The sequence below is a fragment of the Antechinus flavipes genome, chromosome 1 (genome assembly GCF_016432865.1).
Source record: "Antechinus flavipes isolate AdamAnt ecotype Samford, QLD, Australia chromosome 1, AdamAnt_v2, whole genome shotgun sequence".
Classification (NCBI taxonomy): Eukaryota; Metazoa; Chordata; class Mammalia; order Dasyuromorphia; family Dasyuridae; genus Antechinus; species Antechinus flavipes.
In genome coordinates this window covers 128,114,943-128,140,538 of record NC_067398.1, presented here as the reverse complement: position 1 = coordinate 128,140,538, position 25,596 = coordinate 128,114,943, and the positions used below count along the sequence as shown (strand labels likewise).

At 36.2% G+C, this 25,596-nt stretch overlaps 1 protein-coding gene across 1 annotated transcript in view; it reads left to right on the top strand.

The window, feature by feature from the left end:
* Nucleotides 1–6,377: 6,377 nt before the first annotated feature.
* The window catches only part of CCL28 (C-C motif chemokine ligand 28), a 31,759-nt gene continuing 12,540 nt past the window's right edge, over nucleotides 6,378–25,596 (top strand). Inside the window, exon 1 of the mRNA XM_051990505.1 lies at nucleotides 6,378–6,489. Coding sequence (XP_051846465.1) covers nucleotides 6,426–6,489 — 64 coding nt within the window. The 5' untranslated portion in view covers nucleotides 6,378–6,425. The remainder of the gene's footprint in view (nucleotides 6,490–25,596) is intronic.

The window sequence follows — 25,596 nt, the reverse complement described above, 5'->3', positions numbered from 1 at the left end:
ATTAGCCATTTTTGTTCTATTCTTTCCAAATCCAAAGTTCATTCTCCTGGTAGGAAAAACAAAAGCAAAATAAAAATTGACCATTTCTGCCATCTTTTTGTTAACAGTTTTACCAGCCATTTTGAATAACAGTTCTAGTTTTGCTTTAATGCTCATTTTTTCCTCAATGTAGATACCCTCTTCACAACTATTCTTCTTGTCCTTAATGTCTCTTGCCAGCCCCAGCTAATTGTTAGTATCACTGATACTATTCTTATAGAACCATCCCATGTTCTTGTTTTCCTTCTGAGTTACAATGCCTTGTTTCCATTCTATATAGTCTATAAAATTTTTGAGTTGTCTAGTGAGTTCTCCATGTTGATAATTTATATGGCTTCTTCAAAAGACAAAGTGCTATACAAATGTTAGCTATTGTTCTTGTTCTTGATATTCTTCCTCAGGACCCCCCAACAAGAACTTACCATTCACCATTTTTCTTTTCTTCTTCTCTGATCCTGACAGGATGTTCTCTTACCTGTGGCTCAGTTTCATCATTTCTTGGAGGATAAACAGCCGCTTCCTCTTCATACCCTCCAATTTCCTCCCCCTTAGAAAGAACTTCATGTAGAATGACTTATAAGCAGTTCTGTTCTTATTGGAAGATAGTCAAGCTATTAAAATTCCTTTCTAGTTTAATGATTCAGACTTTCTGTACAACTTGAAAAATTCAACTAACCTCTGTGCTTGTTCTCATTATGGAGATAACATTAATTGCCTCAGGTAGGGATATTGTATTTAATTTGTGATGATTCTGTTATCTTGAAAAGAAGTAGAAGAATGAAACTCACTTATCTCTGGAAGGGATAGTATAGTGTTAACCAGGAATGGGAAATTCAAAACCAGGGAAATCCCCAACTTTGATTTTTATTCACATTCTCTTGCTACTGATAAGTAACCCATTCTCCCTTTTCTATTTACTTTGGCATAGCTAGCATCCAAGCCTTCATAAATGTAATTGCAGAATATAAATCTGTCATGGAATCATATCACACAGAATGACCTTGCCTTGTCCTGTTGGCCTCTCCTTCCCATAGGGCAAAGATATCTTTCTCTGATACTTATTACCTAGGGGACATTAGTCAAGTCACTTTACCTCTAAGGGACTCAGTTTTCTCATCTGTGAAATGGGGACAGATGAATTAAGTGATTCTAAAAGTCACTTCAACTCTAACATTCTGTTATTTATCTCAAGTAGAGAATAAACTATTTTGTATTTCTAAAATTATAAGAAAATAAATTTTATAACATTCCCCCCTAATAATCCCTCTTCCTCCACCATTCTGACCCTGAGAGTTATTCCAAATTCAATTGTTGGTTTTTATTCTAATTTCCATCCTATTCATTTTAATGGAAATTCAAATTCTTATTCATCATCCTCAAAGAAATACAAAATGAAAATACAATGCATAAAATACACTTTTTTAAGTTTCAGATGAGTCCAAACAATCAAAAGTGAAACACAGAAAGAAGGGCTTTGTTAGAAACCATGACCATGTTACTAGGGGACCCTTGTGGTTGGGCCTGGGTACATAATCCCTATACCTTAATTTGGGGAAATGGGTAAAAGATAATTGAAATCTGTCTCTGCCCTCAAAGGCAGCATTTTGAAGGAAAAAAAGCATTCTAAACTAGAACCTCAACTAAAATCTTCAACTCTCTAACTACAGCAGAAAGGGAGCTTCATTTGAATAATTCTGTGTGTTTTATTCAGTTCTCTATTACACAATCACCTTCCTTATTCCTTTCTCACCCAATCCTGAACAGTCATATCCAGTATGAAACAAAAGGTGCCTATTGTAATAATGTATTTGCTTGTGCCAAGGAAAAGTTTACATTTCATTTCCTTGAGGTAGAAATCATTTGGCTTCCCTTTGTAAGAAAAAAGTTTAGTAGCTTCTATGTTATCCTTTGCGAGGAACTTTTCAAGATGAAAAATCACACTAAATAATCTAGTTTTAGATTAATTGCTCTTTTCAATGGTTTTTATCTTGTGATTCCTCTGAAACTGTTATGCCACAGTTTTCATTTAACTGTCCTGACTCAGTTTCCCTGTACAAGTTTCCCTTATCTCAGTCTCCCTAACTGTTTCCCTAAGCTGTAAACTTCCTCTGGTCCATTAAGACTGAGGACCATTTACTCTAAGCTTATAAATTGTTAGCAAGATAAACAAGAGAGTAGACCTCCTGACTCTTTTCTGTCCTCAAGAATTTACAATATCCCTCTAAAATATTTCAAGATATCTCACAGACATCTTTATTTCTGTGTATTCAGACATCCTGTGTCTGGATTTTTTTGGGTTTATGGCCTCCCCTATCCTGACAAAGGCTTTCCCACGTTTTCCCTCTTCTTTGTCTCCAAAAGGTATTTAAGAAGTGAGGGTTCCTCCATTCATTGCTGGAGGCTGGAGGCTGGCGGCTGGCAGTTGTATGCTGGATGCGGGATTCTTTGGGATGACAGTCTCTTCCAGCCCTGGGACCAACATGGATTTCTTGGTCCCAGTATATCTTTATCTTTGTCTAACTGGATAATTTGAGACGAGAGTCCTGTCCATTTTACTCTCCCATTAATTAAATATTAAAAACTCTCTAATCTCTCACCTGCCTCAGTTTCTCCGGCATTACAAAACCTCCTGTTCTCACTTTTCCGTCTCTAAGATCCTTATTGCATAGGTGCTTTCCTCTTGGTTGGTCTTGAAGAAGGTCTTGCCCAAGCAAAATGATTCTGTAATCAAAGTTGATCTTCATTGTCCCTTTCCTTATTGTGTTATCTTCCTTTGATGTTCATCTCTGTGATAAATACCATGTTAGAGCTCAGAGTCCCCAACTTCAAAGACTCTCAAGGCAGCATGATGCAGTGGACAAAAAGCTGCCCTCAGAAACAGGAAGGCTTCGGTTCAGATTCCACCTCTAACATGCTGACTGTGTGACTCCCAGACAACTTTCTAGTACTAGAAATCATTAAATCATTGTTGAAAAGAGCCACGTCCATCAGAGTTGATTATCAAATAACCTTGTTATTGCTGTGTACAATGGTCTCTTGATTCTACTCATTTCATTTAGCATCAGTTCATATAAGTCTCTCCAGGCCTTTCTGAAATTAGCCTGCGAATAGTTTCTTATACAGCAATAATATTGGAGAAGACATTCCAAAGACTTTTGACAGACCAAAGGCTTTTTTTGGAGAGTTACAGGAAAGCAAGCTAATCCACAAAATAGTTGTTGATATACCTTTCCAGAAGTTATGTTCATACTGATTTGATTAGTATGCCAAAGTCATGAGATAGAAAGCAGAGTGTGAGGAAGGAATACATGCAGGAAATTGCAGGAAATATCAAAATGGCCAAGGAGAGGATGTGAAAAAGATCTGATCTGGTATAGCTGGATGTATGCTTGTTAGGATGTCTCCTCTGGTATCCAAGAAACTTGTTTCTGCTCTAATTGGTAGATAATGTTGCTGATTTTGAAGTAGTGATAGCAAGATCTTATATTATCTGGAATCACGATCCCAGTGAATTGTGGAGGGGTTTAATGAGGCAAACTCTACAAAAACAACATTTCTCCAATAAAGAGATGACAGTTATCTCATAAAGATACAAGAAAAGCTCATATGAATTAGACATAATCTTTTGAACTTGAAACTTGATAGTGTTGCATTACAGGGTCCTGGGCCAGGGGCTTAAAGAATAAAGACAAAAAATTGGAATAATCCCTGACTTTTAAGAATTTGAATGCTCCTAGGAATGGAGTGGTGGTGAGGGCTAGGGTAGAGAATGGGGATTACAACATGCACAGAGGAGTAAAAACAAGGTAACTTAAAGAAGTAGAGCACATACTCTATGGGGAGTGGGGGAATCTGGAAAGGCTTCACAAGGTAGTGGTAGTGTGTGAGTAGAGGTTTGAAGTAAGATAAAGATTTTTAGTATATGATACATTGTTGGTGGAATTGTGAATACATCCAGCCATTCTGGAGAGCGATTTGGAACTATGCTCAAAAAGTTATCAAACTGTGCATACCCTTTGATCCAGCAGTGTCTCTACTAGGCTTATACCCCAAAGAGATACTAAAGAAGGGAAAGGGACCTGTATGTGCCAAAATGTTTGTGGCAGCCCTGTTTGTAGTGGCCAGAAACTGGAAACTGAGTGAATGCCCATCAATTGGAGAATGGCTGAATAAATTGTGGTATATGAATATTATGGTTCAGTCAGAAATGACCAACAAGATGATTTCAGAAAGGCCTGGAGAGACTTACATGAACTGAGGCTGAGTGAAATGAGCAGGGCCAGGAAATCATTACATACTTCAACAACAATATTATATGATGATCAATTCTGATGGATGTGGCCATCTCCAGCAATGAGATGAACCAAATCAGTTCCAATGGAGCAGTAATTAACTGAACCAGCTACATCCAGCGAAAAAACTCTGGGAAATGAGTGTGAACCACTACATAGAATTCCCAATCCCTGTATTTTTGTCCTCCTGCATTTTTGATTTCCTTCACAGGTTAATTGTACTTTATGTCAAAATCCGATTCTTTTTGTGCAGCAAAATAACTGTATGGACATGTATACATATATTGTTTTAACATATACTTTAACATATTTAACATGTATTGATCTACCTGCCATCTGGGGGAGGGGTGGGAGGGAAGGAGGGGAAAAATTGGAACAAAAGATTTTGCAACTGTCAGTGCTGAAAAATTACCCATGCATATTCTTGTAAATAAAAAGCTATAATAAAAAAAAGATTTTTTAGTATCTTTTCCATCATTCTTTCTTCCACCTAGTTCATATTCTTTTGATGACAAATTTTCACCTTTACTGACTCAAATAAGTATGCCAAATTTTCTTAACTATTCTAAAGATTTTATTTTTAATCTTGCAAGTACTTCTGTGGAAACAGACAAAAGGGGATACCAAACAATTTTTTAAAGTTCGATATTAGGTAACCCCTTAGAGGCTATGTTTCATTCTTATCTCTGACATATGACAGCTATATGATCACATACAAGATACTTAATCTCTGTGCTCCAGGAAATTCTATAAGACTACAAGTTACAGATGACAGTAATCTGTAGTGGTGGAGGAAATTTTCATTCTAGGTGGGTCCCTATATTGACCAAATCACAGATCTGGACTAAAGAAAAAAATAGACAGCATTAGACTTTAGTGAAATAAAATGTTAATGGAGCCAGAGGCAATCTTTTTCTATTTTTTTAATCATGTCATCTTTTGTCCATTATCTTAAGAATTAATATCTCTCTTAGCCAATAAATGACAATAACCAAAAAAAAAAGCTTTACTAAGCATATATTTATCTTTAAGTATTTAATGACTTTTTTTTTTTGAATGCAGGAAAGATTTATTTTACATTCTTACAAGCATGGATGCCTAGGTTAGTAGACACACCTTTGAAACTCCAAAGGCAGCATAGTTAATGACTTTTTATCATTAAAGATTAGCCACAGATAGACTTCCCCATTGCCAACTGGTAATTATCTTGCCACTTTGTTATGTAACATTTTCTTTGATGACTCTCTAATATGTTTATATAGTCTAATTCTCTGAGAATGAATTTTTCTTCACTTTACTAGGCTATGTAAGAGGGTCTTTTCTAAACTTTGTAACTCCTCTAGTTGCAGTATATATACACACAGATTATACATTTAATCATTGTTAAATTAAATTGAGACTGCCATTGTCTTTTCATGATCATGAGATTATTGATTTAGAGTCCATTTTATAGATGAGCACCAAAGGAAATAGTTACTAGAAAACTACAGTGACTTTTTAAACTTAGAGCCAACTCAGTCAAATGGGATTTTTTTTTTTAAGTAGAAGACTATTTTTCTGTTTCATATAAGTTTTTTTTTTGGGGGGGGGGGAGAAACCTGTGAAAATATAAGAATGAAAAAAATTACTTCACATATTTTAGAATTTATTTTCATAATTATGTCTTTGTGTGGGTGAAGTAAAAAATAAGACTTGTTACATTGAATTAAATCCCAGAGAAGAGGTTAAGTGATTTGGCCAAAGTTATATGATTAGAAAAAAAACGGAGTGGGAATCCATGTCCTATAATTCTTTTAAATCCACTTAAACTTTATATCGAAATCTCTCAGTAAACCTTCATTTTTCCAAGCTGGCAATCTCAAGCTTGTGTGTGTGTGTGTGTGTGTGTGTGTGTGTGTTTTACCTCAAATTCTGTCAGGCCAATGGTTGACCCAACTTCCCTCAGGAAAAGAAATATGAGAAATGTACAACACTAGCACCTCTGGGGGTGGGGCTCAGCTCACTTATCTCTCCTTCCACCCTCTGGACTCGGGCATACCTGGAGCCTCTTGCTTCCTGCAAGCCAGCTGGGAGAGGAAGCTGGAGGGGAGAGGAATGGGACCAACAGGAGTAGCTGTCCTGGCTGCCGCTGTCCTCCTGGTCATTCAGGTCTCCGAGGGTGAGTGGGGGGGCATTGGGCTTTCTCCAGAAGCCAGCTTCCTTGGTCAGAGGGAGTTCAGTGAAATTCTTATGATTTCTGAGGTTAGAATTGAAAAGGAAAGACTCCTGGGGTAAAAGGATTTACCTAATTTGATGTTTTATTTCCCTTAACCTGAGAGATGGGAATAAGGTTAAAATCTGGACTCCATAAGAAGGGAATTTCAGAGAGGGCTGCCTTATTTCTTGTTAACTGGGAGGCTACCAGCTCCTTGTCCAGGGGGTAGGAGACAGCCCTTCCATACCACAGAGTTAGCCTTTTTTCCTTTGAGTTGGGGGATGGAAGGAATGAGGAAGGATCAAAGGAGCAGGTTTGGTGAGGCTGCTTGTTTTCATAGGGCGCTGGACTTGGGAGAAAGGAAGGCATGTGTTCAAATTCTCTCAATCACTTGTCAGCTGGGTTATCCTGGGCAAGTTGATCGATCTCTCTGTTTCAGTGTTCTCCTTTGTAAAATGAGGGTGTAGAATTTGACTTTTAAGTCTACTTTTGGTTCTCAATCTATGATCCCATGATTGTGCTTCATCTAGGATCCAAAGATTTAGAATTGAGATCATCTTCTCCAAACTCTTCATTTTAAAAAGAAGAAAAATAAAGCCTAAAGAAAGAATTGTAAAATTAAATATAGTACTCTCCCAACTACTCCATATTATCTTCATTCATGTACTTGTTGGCATCTCAGAAAATCTTCATCCAGAGATACAGAAAAAGGCTTTTCATGCATTTTGCTTCCCCACTCCCTGCAAATTCACAGAAATATCAGTGGCATAGATTTGGAGCTGGGAGGGATTGTTTAGGAAAAACTCTCATTTTTCCAAATAAGGAACCTGAAACCTTGAGAAGTTAAGTGCCTAGAGTCACTGAGCAAATAAGTTGCTCAAATCTAAATCCTCTGATTGTAAGCCTTGTGTGTATTCTTTAGAAGTAATGACAGACTTGTCATATTTAACATGGGCAACCCAGATTTTGACCATCATCTATTCTAGAAATTCTTTGAAATTGAAAGGTGGAACTAGCTTTGGAAAGGGAAAGATGGGCTAAGGTGGCTTTTGTCATTCATGGAAAGATGTAGCAAGGCTAAGTTCTGAACTGGCATTTGCTTGCATTTAGTTCTTAAGAGTTGACATTTGAGAATGATTTTCAGATACTTAGGCCTGGCTATTAAATATTATTAAAGGTACAGCAATTATCCTTGCTCATAATGCTAAAAAGAAACTTAAAGTTGTCCTTCTAACATTCACTAAGCAGAATATCTTCTACACAATTTTGAACAGATTGATAGCTGGAAAAGTACAGTAGTTTTAGTCTGCATAGACCAGCTCAAAATAATAACAATAATAATAATAAACTATCATTTACATAGCACTTTAAGGTTTACAGATCACTTTACAAATATTATCTCACTTGATCTTCACAACAATCCTAGAAGGTATTATCCCCATTTTAAACATGAGGGAATTCAGACAGAGGTTAAATGATTTGCCTAGGGTCACACAACTAGTATCTGAGGTAGGATGTGAATTCAGTTCTTCCTGACTCTATATAACCTTTTGGGGGAAAAAATCTCTATAGACAAATATAAGAATGAATAAATGTACCCTCTGAGATTTTATATCTTATTTTCAATATTATGTCTGTGTAGATGAACTAAAAAAAGGTTTGTTACATTGAATTTATTCCTGTTGAATAACTTCATCACCTAAAAATTGTTTCCCTAAAATGGCATACATGTACATTTCTCTATATGTCACCTCACATCTGGAAAAGAGAAATTGGGAAGGACAGAAGAATTAAAGAGGGGAGATTATCCAGTCTCTTCTAGTGTGACACCAAGAGGAATTCTAGTGGGGAGTAGAGGGAAGGGACTGTAGGTTTCAGAAAAGGTCAAGTATGGCTGTATGTATGTGAATATTCATAGAATTTACAACTAGAACCTCAGAAATCATTTAGTTCAAATCTGTTCTCCTACCCCCTGCCATTTTGTACATGAGAAAACTGAGATCAGAAAAGTATATGATTTGTTCAAAGTCATAAAAGTAGAAAGCAACAGAGCTGAGATTTGAACCCAAATCCTGATTTCCATTATACTATAATAATGAATTGAGGAGGAAGGGCAATAATGAGCAACTAGCTGCCTAATGGGGCATTGTCATTCTGTGGTCACTGAGTTAAATCAGGTTAAACCTCCTAAAAGAAGGGTGATAGTCTCAGCTAGAAATAGGAGACACACATTTTTGAACGTGATCAATGTGGAAATTCATTTTGTGGGAAATTAACTATGTGAATTGTTATAAGGATTATCTCTTCCTTTTTCCAATGAGTAGGGATGCAAAAAGAAGAGAAAATAAATTTTTGTTTGTTGAAAAAATTCATTTAAAAAGTAAAATCAGGTTAAACTGAATATTAAGGGCATAGTTGAAAGGTAAACAAAAATCACAAAAAGGCAGTGGAATCAGTGTGGGATATGGAAGGGCGGGGAAGAGAGGGATTTTATTTTGCTATATATGAGTCATGGGAAGAGTAGAATTTATGACTGACCATATGTATGCAAGAATCTCAGGTCTTTTTGGAGCCAGATATCAGGGCCACTACTTTGACCCTTGAGTCTGGCAGGAGAGGAAGACAAGGAAAGGATGAAGTTCTCAGGGATAGAGGGATCAGCAGTCAACTCAGGGGAGTAGTCAAAGAAAATATTTTAGGAGAAGCTCTGTCAGCTGACTTTTTAAAAAGCACTTTCATTGCTTCAGGCTGGGGGTTATCATTTCATTTACCACCCTATAATATTATAATAGCCAGATATAACACCTAAGTGACTCATCCATGGTCTGAAGGAACCAATGTAGCTGCCTAAGTCTTTGGAAAGCACCTGGTTTACCCTTGGACCTAGTCTCATAAACAGATCTTGACTGCCACCCAAAAGCAATATTGCCTTGTGGGTAAATTCTGGCTGCAGCAGCAACCTTTTCCAAGTTGCTTATGTGGTTGCTGGCTCCCGCAGACTCAACAAATTCCTCCAAGGTCACAGCAATGTCTTTCTAGTTTAAGTGGCCCTGAACCAAAACGTTACTTATCACCATGCACAGCTTTATGGGGTAAGATGAGATGGACTTTTCCCAGTAGACTAACGTTAAAATGATTAAAAAAAAAATGCCCTTCTTTTTAACTAGTAGTCATCAATATGCATATCTTCTATTTTTAATTAAATATTTTATTTAAAACTTAACATTGACCAACCGTACAATCAACTAAATATAATAAAAGTTCATATAAACATAATAAAATTTACATAAAAATTAATTTCAGTGCCTAATGTATCATGATACCTTTCCAATCCCTCTTAGTCTCATGATTTCTTTGCCATTCCTTCTTCCTTTTATGTTTTCATAGTGTAGGGCCTGTTCTTCTACTAGTTTTTTTTTTTTTTTGTTGTTGTTGTTTTTGGTTTTGGTTTTTTACTTTCCATTATTGCGTGAGAAACTTCTTCCAGATGACATTGCGTGCTTGGCCATCCTTTCCAATGCTGGCTGAATTTTCTCCAATATATCCCAATTTAGTGGTCCTAGTGTTTTGCTTCCTATTGCCCCTTCAGACTCCCTCCATCTCACCCTCCACCTTCACTTGAGGTTCACAGTATCAAGTTTATCACCCAATCCGGAACTTAGTGGCCCATATCTTACTGACCCCTAGAACATTTTCTCTCCTTTCAATGAGTGTAAGGGCTGTCTTTCTCTCTTTATCCTAATTCTTGCTCTCCTCTTAAGGAGCCTTCCTGTATATGTTGATGCTTCTATTAATTTCTCAATCTACTCAAATGCCATGATCTACTCGTTCACTATATTGTTGTTCTGTCATTTCAGTTGTGTCCAATTCTTCATGACCCCATTTAGGATTTTCTTGGCAGAGATACTGGAGTGGTTTGCCATTTCCTTCTCTAGTTCTTTTTACAGATGAAGAAACTGAGGAAATAGAGTTAAATAACTGTCCAGGATCACTCAGGTAGTAAGTATCTGAAGCTGAATTTGAACTCAGGAAGATGAATCTGAATCATCCTGACTTCAGACCCAGCATTCTATGCACTATGGTGCCACCTAGCAGCCCATATGTGGGATTGGTTATCCTCAATCTTGTCACTTCCATTTTTGGTTTCAAGAACTTTGAATTTCCTTTCTCTGCTTATAATCTTTTACCATTCCATCCTTCACTATGCCTTACTATCTCTAACTATATTCTGCATTCTTGCCAAGCCTTCCATCCCTTCAGTATTTTCCAAGGTTGAGAACGACCCTTCCTTCTGAATCTTGATCCCTTAGTGAACCAGTTCACTGCACTATCTTCTACTCTTAAATCTCGTGTTCTATTGTCCTATAAATTGATCATGATTGCCAAATCCCAATCCTAGATTATTCCTATTCACCTCCATTGCTCCTAATAATGTATTTTTGAATGGAGCTAGAAATCATATTATTGATGGGGTTTATTTGCAAATGTTTGTTACTTAACTGAGCCTTTCCTCCTGCAAGAAAATCCTTCTATAATTTCCTATTTCCATAATCAATTCCCTATTTCTGTAATCACAGCAAGTGATCAATCAATTAATCAATAAACATTTATTAAGTGCCTACTATCTGCCAGACATTATGCTAAGTGCTAGGGATACAAAAAGTAGTAAAAACAAAACAAAACAAAACAAAACAAAAAACAAAAACCTCAAGTTGCTTACAATCTAATGGAGGAAGACAACATGCAAATAAATATATACAATGCAAGCTATGTATAAGATAGGAAATAATTAACAGAGAAAAGACATTGGAATTAAAAAGGATTGGTGAAGGCTTCCCATAGAAGGTGGAATTTTTTTTTTTGGAACTTAAAAAAAAGACAGGAAATTCAAAAGATAGAATTGAGGAGGGATGGCATTTCAGAGAATGCCTGGAGTTGAGTGATGGAGTTTCTTGTTCCAAGAATAGCAAGAAGTCGGTGTTACTGGACAAAAGGGTATATTCTGGGGAGTAAGGAATTAGAAGATTGGAAAGATGGGAAGAGGCTAACTTATGAAGGACTTTGAATGCCAAATAGAACATTTTGAATTTGCTCCTGTAGACAACATGAATTGAATGATTGGAGGTGACAGGATCAGACTTGCGTTGTAGGAAAATCATTTTAGTGACTGAATGGAGAATGAATTGAAGTGAGGAGAGATTTGAGGCAGGTAGACCCAACAATAGTCTTTTTTTTTAAATTTTATTTTATTTAATAATAACTTTGTATTGACAGAATCCATGCCAGGGTAATTTTTTACAACATTATCTCTTGCACTCACTTATGTTTCGTTTTTTCCCCTCCCTCCCTCCACCCCCCCCAAGATGGCAAGCAGTCCTATATATGTTAAATATGTTGCAGTGTATCCTAGATATAATACATATTTGCAGAACCAAACAGTTCTCCTCCAACAATAGTCTTTTGCAGTGACTGAGGAGTAAGGCAATGAGAAGCTGCATTAGAATGGTGACAGTGTCAGAGGAGAGAAAGTGGAGTACTTGAAAGATGCTGCAAAGATGAAACATACAGATCTTGGCAACAGATCTGATGTGCAATTGGAGAAATAGAAATAAAGAATGACTCCTAGATTGTAAGCCTGAGGGACTGAGAGAATGATATTGCCCTTTACAGTAATCAGGAATGTAGGAAGGTCTAGGGAGAAAAATCTTGAGTTTTGTATGTATGTTTAATTTCAGATGTGATATTTGAAAGGTAATTAAAGATGTGTGGTAGAAGGTCAGCTTAGTGATTAGGACAAGAAATGTTGATTTGAAAATCATCAGCATAGAAATGGTAATTAAATCAATGGGAACTGATGAATTACCAAGTGAAGTAGTATAGAGAGAGAAGAGGACCTTTAAATTTTCTTCTCTCAACCTCTCAGTTAAGGACTTTTTTCTTCACCAGAACCAGAGACCTTTCACTACCAGAATGATCTTCTCTCCCTCTTCTCATTTCACATTCCTTTGAAATCATTGATCATTCTTTCAGTATCTTGCTTATTGTCTCTAATAAAGAACTGACTCTTCTCAACCAACCCCTCTACATGAAGCCTTCATCTCATCTTCTATCTTCTCCAATAGATTGCTCCCATAATGATCCTCTCAGTCTCCAATTATTCCTTATCTCTTGATTTTTTCTCTTCTGCCTACAATATTTTCACATCCTTCCATACTTAAAAAAAAGGCCGACTTGATCTGACCATTCCCACTATTTATCATCCTATAATTTCTTCTTACCTTCTCAGCTGAACTCTCTGAAAAAAAAAACAAAACCCAAACAATCTATACTTGGTACCTCTACTTCCTCTTCTCTTATTGCTGTTGTCTTTTTTTTTTTTTTCAGTCAATCTGACTCTCTAAGATTATCTTGGCAAAAACATTAGAGTGGTTTGCCATCTTGTTCTCTAGTTCATTTTACAAATGAGAAAACTGAGGCAAAGAGGTTTAAGCGACTTGCTCAGGGTCCTATCTCAAGTAAGAGCCTGAGGCAACATTCTAACTCCGGAGGATAAGACTTCCCAACTTCAGGCCAGATACACTGTACCCCCCCCAGCCACCGCCTCTTCTCTCACTCTTGCCTGACATCCTCTGTAGTTTGGCTTCCAACCTCATCATTTAACTGAGATTGTTCATTCCAAAGTTACTATTGATTTTGTAATTGCCGAAATTAGTGGCCTGTTTTCAGCCCTTATCCTTCTTGATTTCTCTGCTACAGTTGTTACTTTTGATTCCCTTGTTCTACTGGATGTTTTCTTCTCTTCAAGTTTTCATAATATTGCTCTTTCTTAGTTCTCCTTCTTTATTGAGTGATTTTGTGCAGCCCTCTCTCATTTAAATCCAACTCATTTGCATATCATGACATCCCATGGTGTCATGGTCATTTAAAAAATTTTTTTTTTGCTGAGGCAATTGGAGTTAAGTGACTTGCCCAGGGTCACATAGCTAGGAAATGTTAAGTGGCTGAGGTCAAATTTGAATTCAGGTCCTCCTGACTTTAGGGCTGGTGCTCTATCTACTGCACCAACTAGCTGCTCCCGTCATGGTCATCTTAAAGAATGAAGAACAAGGATCCAACTAGATGATGCAGCAGATAGAGCACTAGCCCTGGAGTCAGGAGGACATGAGTTCAAATTCAGCCTCAGAAACTTAACATTTACTATTTGTGTGACTCTGGGCAAGTCACTTATCCCCAGTTACCTTCCTCCCCCCCCCAAAAAAAAAAAAAAAGAGAGAGAGACAACAAAGGATAAGTAACAACTCTGAGGAAGAGTATTGGTCTGAGGAAGATTGGGTATACACAGCTTTCTTTCTTTTTTCTTTGTGTCTATCTTCCTTCCTTTCTTTTTCTTTCTTTCTTCCTTCTCCTCTTTCTCTTTCTCTCTATTTCTTTCTTTTCCTCTCTTTCTTTTTCTCTTTCTCTCTCTTTTTCTTTCTCTTTCTTCTTTCTTTCTTTCTCTCTTTCTTCTTCTGAAATAAACATGTCACTGCATCACCCTCTCACATACAACTCACATACTCATCACATATAACTCCCATTTTTCCTTATTACCTTGAGAATGAAATATTAATTCTATTTGACATGTAAGGCTCCTCAAAAAGTGATCCCTTTTTATCTTTCCAATCTCTTCTCACATTCTATGATTCAGGCATACTGGCCACACATACATAACTCCAGCAACTAACTCCATGTTTTTGTACTGATCGTACCCCATGAATGGAATATTTTCTTTTTTTTTCATTTTTAATATTTTGTTTTTCCCAAATTACATACGAAAAACAATTTTTAACAAATGCTGGACTTTAACTATTCTGCACAACTGGGATGTCCTATTATACTTGAAGAGAAGCTGAAAGGGACAGTTTGATCTTAATTAGATTGTGTTTTATTTAGGCAGTCCTTTCAACCTCTCTGACTTTTAGCTTCATGATTCTCATACCCTTCCATGCAGAAACCTTTTTTTTCCTAATTGTAGATTTAGCTTACCTACATGTTATTTTATTTTTTAATAATACATGCAAAGTTAGTTTTCAACATTCATCTTTTCAAAACCTTATGTTTCAAATGTTTCTCCCTTTCTTTCCACCTGCCCCAAGACAGCAAGTAATCTGATATAAGTTAAACATGTATACTAGCTGTGTGACTCTGGACAAGTCACTTAATCCTAATTGCCTCAGCAAAACAAAACAAAAGAAAAAAAACATGTGCGGTTCTTCTGAATATATTTCCAATTCATCCTCATGTGCAAGAAAAAAAAATCAGATCAAAAGGGGAAAAAAACCAAGCAAATAAACAAACAACAACAACAAATGAAAATACTGTGCTTTGATTCACATTCAATCTCCATAGTATTTTCTCTAAATGTGAATGACTCTTTCTATCACAAGTCTATTGGAATTGCCTTGAATTATCTCGTTGCTGGAAAAAAAAATGAAGACCATCACTGTTGATCATCACATAATCTTCTTATTGCTGTGTACAATGTTCCCTTGGTTCTGCTTACTTCACTTAGCATCAGTTCATGCAAGTCTTTCTAGATTTTTGTGAAATCAGCCTCATGCAGGGATCTTCTTGAGGATCCCCCAAGATATGGCATCATAGGTTTTCACATGAAAGGGCCTTTGAGATCACACCTTTTATAAAGAGAGAAACTATATCATGACTTGATTATGGTTAAATAGCTTGTACGTATGTAGTCCTCTTTCTGCAAATCTAGTGAGCTCACTGCTAATTAACTGTTAATCTCTCTGGACCTTAGTTTCCTTCACTGAAAAATGAGCAAATTGCACTGGAGGGCTGAACAATTTTTCCATATCTAAATCAGAGCTTCTTTAAAGCTCAAAGGGCAAAAATGTTTGTGGCAGTACTTTTTGTAGTGTCTAGAAACTGGAAATTGAATGGATTTCCATCAATTGGAGAATGGTTGGGTAAATTGTGGTATATGAATATTATGGAATATTATTGTTTTGTAAGAAATAACCAGCAGGATAATTTCAGAGAGGCCTGGAGAAACTTACATGAACTGATGCTAAGCGAAATTAGCAGAACCAGGAGATCATTCATTATACACATCAATAACAATACTATATGATGATCAATTCTGATGGACAAGGTTTTCTTCAACAATGAAATGATCCAAACCAGTTCCAATTGTTCAATAATGAAGAGAATCAGCTACACTCAAAGAGAGAACTATGGGAAATGAGTGTGGAACACAACATAGCATTTCCACTGTTTCTGTTATTGTTTGCTTGCATTTTTGTTTTCCTTCTCAGGTTTTTTTTTTTTTTTTTTTTACCTTTTTTCTAGATCCGATCTTTCTTGAGTAGCAAGATAACTGTATAAATATGTATACATATACTGGATTTAACATATACTTTAACATATTTAACAGTATTGGACTACCTGCCATCTAGGGGAAGGGGGGGAAGTTGGAACAGAAGTTTTTATATAGGTCAGTGTTGAAAAATTATCCATGCATATGTTTTGTAAATAAAAAGCTATAATAAAAAAAAATTAGGAAAAAAAGAAAGGAAGAAATATATGATTTCAAAAAGACATAAGAAGTTTTTTATAAAGTGATATAAAGAGAGCAGAATCAGAAAAAAATTGTATTGTATAACACCAACATTATAAAAATAAATAATATTGAAATTTTCTATAAACTGAAAAATTTTAAAAAGTTCCAAGGGTCTTTTGACATCAATGAGTTCCACATTTTTATTTTACAAATGAGGAAATGAGGCTCAGAATGGTTAAGTGATTTGCCAAGTGTCGCCCATCTGGCATTTAGGATCATAGATAAAGAGTTGGAAGGAACCTTAAAAATTAACCCTAGTCCAAACTCAGGAAACTGAAGCTCAGAGACATTAATTAATGTGTCTAAAGTCATGTCAATAGAATGTGGCAGAGCTGGATTCAAACTCAGCATTCTTTTCCTCTTTATTACCATTTAAAACAAGTTATTCTGGCTTTAAGTCCAGTATAAATAATAATAAGAGCTAATATTTACATGGTATTTACTATGTGCCAAACACTTTACAATAATTACCTCATTTAATTCTCACAACATCCCTGGGAGGCAGGTGCTATGATTATTATTATTATTTTGCAGATGAGGGAACTGAGGCAAACAGGGATAAAGTTACTTTTTCAGTATCATATCAAATGTCTGAAGTCAAATTTGAACTCACATCTTCCTAATTCCAGACCTGGGACTCTATTCATTGTGCCCCTACACACTAGGGGATGATCCCTCATAATTTATGATAATGATTACTACTTCTAGACAAGTCACTGTGTGATCCTTGGCAAATCATCTAACCTCTTAGACCTCAATTTCTCTGCCTTTTTAAAACGACTAATAATACTTGTTTTGTCTATCCCATAGGATTGTTACAAGGAAAGTGTTTTCCAAATTTTAAAGTAAATATAAATGTTATGTATTTATTTACGTAATTAAGGTATAAATGAGATGCCATCAAACTGTAAATTCTATTAGACTAGAAAGGTCTGTGAGGTCATTTAGTCCAATACCTTCTTTTACAGAAGGGAAACTTCAAGTCTGAAGGTTAGGTGACTTGCTTATGGTTACACAGATTTTAAGTATCAGGTCCAAAATTTGAACTCTATCTTCTAACTTCAAATCTGGTCAATTTAACCACTGAGTGACATTAGATAAGAAATCATGTTCACCTGCACTGGAAGCACTCTACAGAATATTGTGCTATTATTAATTTGCCTTTATAAATATTGCCATGGTATAAATTATTTTTGGCACTGAGGTGTATCTATTTGGACTTCAATTTCCTTCTCAACAAAATGAGAGGATTGGATTAGATGCCAATAGGAACCTTTCTAGTTCTAAAACTCTGATTTTATTATTTATTTTGTGAAATTGCCTTGGTTTTGCTTTTGACCCTTTATAACCGTATCCATATAGGAATGAGATAAAGAAGGAAAATGATCATTTATTAAGGATGTACTATATGTCAGACAGAGACAGTTAGGTAGCTCAGTGGATAGAGTGCCAGGCCTGGAGACAGACAGGCTCATTTTCCTTAGTTTAAATCTGGCCTTAGATACTTATTAGCTGTGCGACCCTGGACAAGTCATTTAACCTTGCTTAATCTTACACATATGAACTTGGAAACTGCACAGCACATAAGGGAATTTGGACACATTCCTCTAAATGACTAGCTTTTTTAAAATACAAAGGAGGTATCTTCAGCAAGATCAGGGTTACTGATCCAGTATTCCTTACAAAGGGCCATCTCCAAGTAGGAAAAATGACCACTTAGTCATGGTGGCTTGTGCCAAGATTTATATCACTGAGTGAGTCTCTGGTTTTATCTTCAGGGATCTGAATGAGCAGGAGATGTCCCCAGGTATAAGGCCCTACCAGCAGTCTACCCTAACTCAGTGCACTCTACTGGGGAAGCAGCATAACAATTTAGAGGGAGCTCCTGATAAGATGATGCTCTATCAATTTGGATGAGCAACTTCTAGCCTTAGAGTGTTACCTGGGATACTGTGAGCTTCAGTGACTTTTGCTAAATCAAAAAGCCTAGCTACCTGTATGTGTCCAATTCAAGTTTCTTTGACTCCCAGACCAGCTATCTACCTACTGAGCCTCTCACAGTAAAAGAGCCCATATCATAAATACCACAAATCATAGCTGCATTACTATTTACTGTCATGAGATGTTAGGTTTTGAGATGGAGAAGATGTCTTTCTTTCCTACCCCTTCATTTTACAATTGAGGTCCAGAGAGGAGGTGTGATTTGTCCAAACTTACCCAGTAATAAGTGGTAGAACCTAGTATTGAAGCCCATCTATATACTACAAATTCAAAACATTTTTACTTTATCACAGAAAAAGGAAATCATGATGATGGGCAGCTAAAACCTCCCCGATTCACTGCAAATTTACTGTGTTACTCTTGCTTTTGTTTGATTTGAATTTTATCTTCATTGAAAAAAATTAGATGTATTTATGTGGAAACTGTATTAAAAATAATTTTCATCATTCCTTTCCCACCCTCCCTGAGAATGTTGTTTCCTCAAACTTTACAACATCCCACAGCTGGGAAAGCTTTGGTGTATAAAATTCAAGGATCTTAAAATGTTTCAAACTATACGTCCAAACACGAGAGGAAGTCATATCTTTTTCTTTCTTTCTTTCTTTTTTTTAATAGCTTTTTATTTTCAAAATGTATGCAAAGCTAGTTTTCAACTTTCGCCCTTGCAAAACCTTGTGTTCCAATTTTTTTCCTCCTGCCTTCCCCTTACTCCCTTCCCTAGTCCCCAAGTATTCTAAAATATGTTAAACATGTGGAATTCTATACGTATTTCCATAATTATCATGCTGCACAAGAAAAGTAAGCTCAAAAAAGGAAAAAAAAAAAGAAGAAGAAAAGAAAAGACAAGCAAACAGCAAAAAAGGTGCACATACTATGTTGTGATCCTCAATCGATCCCCTCAGTCCTCTCACTGGATGTGGATGGCTCTCTCCATCACAAGTCTTTTGGAATTGGTCTGAATCACCTCATTGTTAAAAAGAGCCCCATTCATCATATTTGATCATCATATAACCTTTTTGTTGCTGTGTACAATGTTCTCTTGGTTTTACTCACTTCACTTAGCATCAGTTCATCTAAGTCTCTCCAGGACTCTCTGAAATCATACAAAACAATAATATTCCATAGCATTCATATACTATAACTCATTCAGCCATTCCCCAGCTGACGGGTATCCACTCAGTTTCCAGTTTCTTGCTTCTACAAAAAGGGCAACTACAATCAATTTTGCACATGTGGGTCCTTTTCCCTTTTTTATGATTTCTTTGGAATACAGGCTCAGTAGAGACACTGATGAATCAAAGAATATGTACAGTTTGATAGCCCTTTGGGCATAATTCCAAATTGCTTTCCAGAATGGTTGGATCAGTTCACAACTCCACCAACAATGTAGCAGTGTCCCAGTTTTCCCGCATCCCCTCCAACATTCATCATTATCTTTTCCTGTCATCCTAGCCAATCTGACAGGTGTGTAGGGGTATCTCAGAGGTGTCTTAATTTGCATTTCTCTGATCAATAATGTTTTAGAGCATGTTTTCATATGACTAGAAATGGTTTTCATTTCTTCATCTGGAAATTGTGTGTTCATATCATTTAAGCATTTATCAATTTGAGAATGGCTTGTATTCTTATAAATTTTAACAATCTCTATATATTTTAGAAATGAGGCCTTTATCAGAACCTTTGGATGTATAATTTTTTTCCCAGTTTTCTGCTTGAGAAGAAGTCATTTCATCATTGTTCCATGGACAAATTTAAATTTAATCCTTCACAAATCCTTATCAATTCTTACTGATCCTGGTATGCATGCTATTTTTAAATATTTTGTAATAGTTTGTGTTGATGCTGCAGCATTCCCAGTGGCCATCCGAGGACCCTCAGACTTGTAGGATAGGCAGCTTCAGAGAACACCTTGGATTAACTTCTTATTGACTATCCAAATTATTCTTGAGACTAAAATGAACTGTTGCTCAAAATATCAAAATCAAAATATATTGTCTATCAACCTCAGAGACTCACACATATACGGCAAGTTCTATATACTCAGTTCAAAAGTTTAGTATGATATGATTATATGATTTATTGTGCAATGAATAAAGTAAAAAAACAAAAAGACAAATAGACTAAATATTCTTTTTTTGGCGATATATCTCCAACCATCTCCTAGCCCTTTTTCAAGCTACTCTCCCAGATAGTTAGGTATATCCTAAGGAATCTTGATTTCACATAATTATGTCTCATGGAAATAAAAAGCTAAAGGGCATCTCAGGACCATGAAAAGAAAAATTATCTTCTTTCACATACTGATCCACTGGGAGTTATACTTGTAGGTAGGACATCAGCCACGTGAGGACAGAAATGTTTTCTTTTTCTTATGTATCCTCCAGTGTTTACTTTGCAAAATACAGTATATATAATCAGCTATTAATATATATATTTAGTTTACTGAAGTCAAGTGACTTAATATCAGAGCTAAAATTTGAAACTTTCAAGAGGACTACCACCTCAGCTTTACTGATTCATTTTTAAACTATGGTTCAAAATCAATGTATCTGTCTCAATATTACCTCCTACATGAATCCTTCACAAGATTACAGGGTTTTTAAGCTGGAAGAAAACATTTTGTTGAACCCCTTTATTTTACAAATGAAGAAATTGAGGATGGTTAAGTAATTTGTTTAAAAGGTCACACAGTTATAAAATAGCAGAATTGGTATTCATAATTAGGTCTTCTGAGTCTATTCAGTTTTCTTTTCTTTACACGTTATCGTGTGTCTTTTGCAATTATTCCAAAAGCCCCCTTCCCTAGTCCAAAATGATCTATTTTGTTTAAAATAACAAAACTATTAGCTAGGAATAAATGATTGAATGGGAAAAGTATTTATTAGGCATTTATTGGTATCAAGCATTGGGAAAACAAAAGAAAAAGCTAGATAGTCCCTGCTCTAAAAAACTCAGACTCTACTTGGGGGAGAAAACATGTAAAAGAAATTTTAGCTTAGAGCAGATGGAAAGGCCCAGAGGTCCTAAAAGACTACTTGTAGGATGAATAGCAAAGCTCAGGGGACTTTAAGTTAAATGAGTTAAGTCAAGTGGTAGCAGTGATATGACAAGGAGACTGAAACAAATAAAAGTTAAATAATTTGCTTAATTCACATGGCTAGGAAATGATTAGAACTCCTGACTCTCTCCACTTCTAGCTATGAGTTGCTTTGAATTGTCTATACATGGATTGGAGGGGATTCAGGGAAACAGTCACAGAGATGCACTCTAAGAACTATGAATGGGCTAACCATCTGCAAACCAATTGGAATTATACACAAAAAATAACTAACCCAGTACATGCCCTTTGACCCAGCTTCACCACAGCTGTGTCTATACTCAAAAGAGAGCAAAGAAAGAGGAAAAGGTTCTACAGACACAAAAATGTAGCAGCTTTTTTTTGTGTGATGTCAAAAAATTGGAAAATAAGGTTATTTCTGTCAGCCAGGGAGTAGCTAAACAGAATTCTATTATACTATAAATAAGGAGGGAAAAATTATTTCAAAGAACCATGAAAAGATGCTGAATAAGATGTTCACAACAAGAACAGTTAAAACAGTAATTTTTTAAAAATAACTTTTTATTGACATCACCCATGCCAGGGTAATTTTTTACAACATTATCCCTTACACTCACTGCTATTCCGATTTTTCCTCTCCCTCCCTCCACCCCCTCCCCCAGATGGCAAGCAGTCCTTTACATGTTGAATAGGTTACAGTATATCCTAGATACAATATATGTTTGCAGAACCGAACTGTTTTCTTGTTGCACAGGAAGAATTGGATTCAGAAGGTAAAAATAACCCGGGAAGAAAAACAAAAATGCAAACAGTTTACATTCATTTCCCAGTGTTCTTTCTTTGGGTGTAGCTGCTTCTATCCATCCTTGATCAATTGAAACTGAGTTAGATCTTCTCTTTGTCAAAGAGATCCACTTCCATCAAAATACATCCTCATACAGTATCGTTGTTGAGGTATATAATGATCTGGTTCTGCTCATTTCACAAAACAGCAATATTTTTTAAAATAGTTTTGATAACTTATAAACTGACGAAGAATGAAATTAATAATGTCAGAATTATTATTACTAATTTTTTTGGGGGGGTAAGGCTATTGGGGTTAAGTGACTTCCCCAGGTCTGAAGCTGGCTTTGAACTCAGGTCCTCCTAGGGCCAGTGCTCTATTCACTGCACCAACTAGCTGCCCCTGTAGAACTATTTCTATAATAACAACAATATGAAGACGAGCATGAAAAAACTACAAAATGTTTTATGACCCTTTAAGACTTACCAAGCACTTTACATATATTATTTTATTTAATCTTTATAGCTCCTTATAAATGCTATCTCCATTTTACCAGGGAGGACATGGAAGCTGATTGGCTAAATGACTTGCCCTGATCTACATGGCTATGAAGTATCTCAGGCTACATTGGAGTTCAGGTCTCTCTGCTGCCAAATCCTGAACTCTAACCCACTGCTCTCATGGCTTGGATAGCTCAGATGCTAGTAGTTCTGTTCCTCTCAGTGACAGTGAGCACCACCAGGCCTTACCATCTGCCTTGCCACTCTCTTTTAAGGGTCTGCTATATGCCTATAGTCATGTTCCTATGGTCTTTATGCCTTGCAGTGCCCCCAACACTTCCATTTAACCATTTTACTGGGTCAGGAATCAGAAAAAAACTGAGTTCAAATCCAACCTTACTTGGATTTGTCACTTACTAGCTGTATGACCCCAAGCGAGTGACTAATCATCCCTGTTCCTCAGTTTCCCCAGATGGAAAATGGGGATAATAACAGTACCAACCTCACAGGGTTAATGTGAAAATCAAATCTGATAATATTTGTAAAGTGCCTGGTACATAGTAAAACACTTTACTGCCTCTTTTACCTCATGCTTAGGAGGGTTCTCAAGCAGTCAACAAGTATCCCCCTTTTAAAAGAATTGCCCTCTTTTTTGAAAATCTTTGTCCTGTCTGGGATTTCTATGGGAAAGTAAAGTTTGTTTTTTAAACTGCACCAAAACAAACTTTGTTGGACCACTAGAGGGCACCGCTGACCAGAATAAAAAAGTTTGTGTTTTGGAGAAATTACTCATTTAACTACCCTCAGTTTCTTCATTTGTCAAATGAAAGGGTTCAATCAAATGTTTCTTTCTCGCTTCTTGAGGGCAGGGATCCTCTGCCCTTTAATAAATGTTTTTTGTCTGACTGAGTGCTAATTGGCTGACTTTCCCAGGTCAATTTTTCATTCTTACCACTGTTTGACTAATTCTGAGAATTTCCTTACTCAAAACCTTCTCTGGCCCCCCAGTACTTTATCTGTAGATGACACACATACTTAGCTGACATTCATGTCCTCCCAAGTCTAGACCCAATCTTTGTTTCTATGTTTATCTCCTCCAATTAATTTTCTGCTTTATTTAAGCCTACTTCATCTTATTTGCCTTTTTTTCATTACATTGAACACTTTCAACAATAACAAGTGCTTCTTTAAATATTTTCTGACTTATTGGGTCCTTTCCCTCTATCTCTGACATCTCTGATAGATGCTTAGCAGTGATATCAGTGGCCCAAAGGGTATGGATTTTGGATGAATACTTTCTCAATTCCTGGAATTTACCCTTGCAGTTCCTTAGCCTACTCTTACACTTAGCTCCATCAGTTCTCTGCCATAACGTGCCTCACAGACCACAAAGAGTAGCTACAAAGGACAGTCCAAACACCATCTGCCACCCAGTTCTTTCCTGATCTTAACCTCCCACTAAATTTTAGTGCTCTCCCATCCCTGAAAATCACTTTATATTGACTTCGTATATGATGCATATATATATATGGTCTCTTGTGCAATGTAAGTTCTTTGAGGGCATAACTTTCATTTTTGTTTTGCTCTCATTTGCACTTAGCTCATTGCCTGCAAAAGCAGGTATTCAACAAATGTGCATTGAATAGCATTGAATCCAAAATGTACCCATTCTTCAAAATTCAAGTTATTTTCCCATGGATATATGTCTGCAAGGGATTGGGGTGGGTGGGTGAATCCAACTCCCCTCATTCTCCGAGAAGGAAGCTGACTCCCAGATAGGTAAAGTGAACTGATTTGCCCAAGACTGTAAGTAAATGACTAGTAAGTGGCAGAGCAAATAGTTGAATTCAGATTTCTTTTGTGAAAAAAATTATCTCAGTCCATCATTTGCCAGATGTAATAATTTTTAGTCATATTTAAAATTCAGGAAATCCTCTCCATAAATAAATATTTATTAATTTCTAAATTATTTCATTCACTTTAATGGCAATTAAAATTTAATTAATATAATTAAAATGTAAAACTCATGATTTTATAATCTTCAGTACAGTTAAAATGGAAGTGAACTTTTAGTTAACTGTTCAGGTCCAAAGAAACAATTCTGTTCAGTTTTCAGTTTTAAAAAATAGTTTCATCGATGTGTTGGTATTTTCATTTCATAAATAAGTAATAAATCTAATAATAAATAATTTTTATTTCATTAAATAAAGATATCTAATCCAGCTTTCATTTAATAAAGATATTTTCGGGGAGAGGGAGCCCTCCCAGATCATTATAAACTTTTTCTCTCTATTCAGAATTCTGGCAATATTTATTATCTCTGTTACCCATCTGATGATGTTTTTTGACTTTTGAATTTAATTGAACAAACATTTATTATTTTGAAGCACCTGGCACAGTGCCTGGCACAAAGTAAATATTTAATAAATATTTGTTGTTTCAGTATCTACTATATGCCAGGCAATATAAAGATGAAAAATAATAGCCTCTGACCTAATCTAATCTTTTTTTTTTAATTTTTATTTAATGATTACTTTATATTGACAACATTATCCCTTGCACTCGTTTCTTTTCCGATTTTTTCCCCTCCCTCCCTCCACCCCCTCCCCTAGATGGCAAGCAGTCCTTTATATGTTGGATATGTTGCAGCATATCCTAGATACAATATATGTTTGCAGAACCGAACAGTTCTCTTGTTGCATAGGGAGAATTGGATTCAGAAGGTATAAATAACCCGGGAAGAAAAACAAAAATGCAGATAGTTCACATTCGTTTCCCAGTGTTCTTTCTTTGGGTGTAGCTGCTTTTGTCCATCATTGATCAATTGAAACACAGTTATGACCTAATCTAATCTTAAGAAACTTGCAGTCTAAAAGAGAATGGGTAGGAAGAGGGATATAGGCATATAAATAAGCAAAAAGGAAAAAAGAAAGAAAAAGAGAGGGAGAAAAGGCATGTGTGGATATAGGTATATGGACTGTGTATGTGAGAGAGAGAGAGAGAGAGAGAAGAAACAGACAGACACAGAGACAGAGAGAGAGAGACAGAGAGAGAGAGAGAAGAAACAGACAGACACAGAGACAGAGGGAGAGAGACAGAGAGAGAGGAG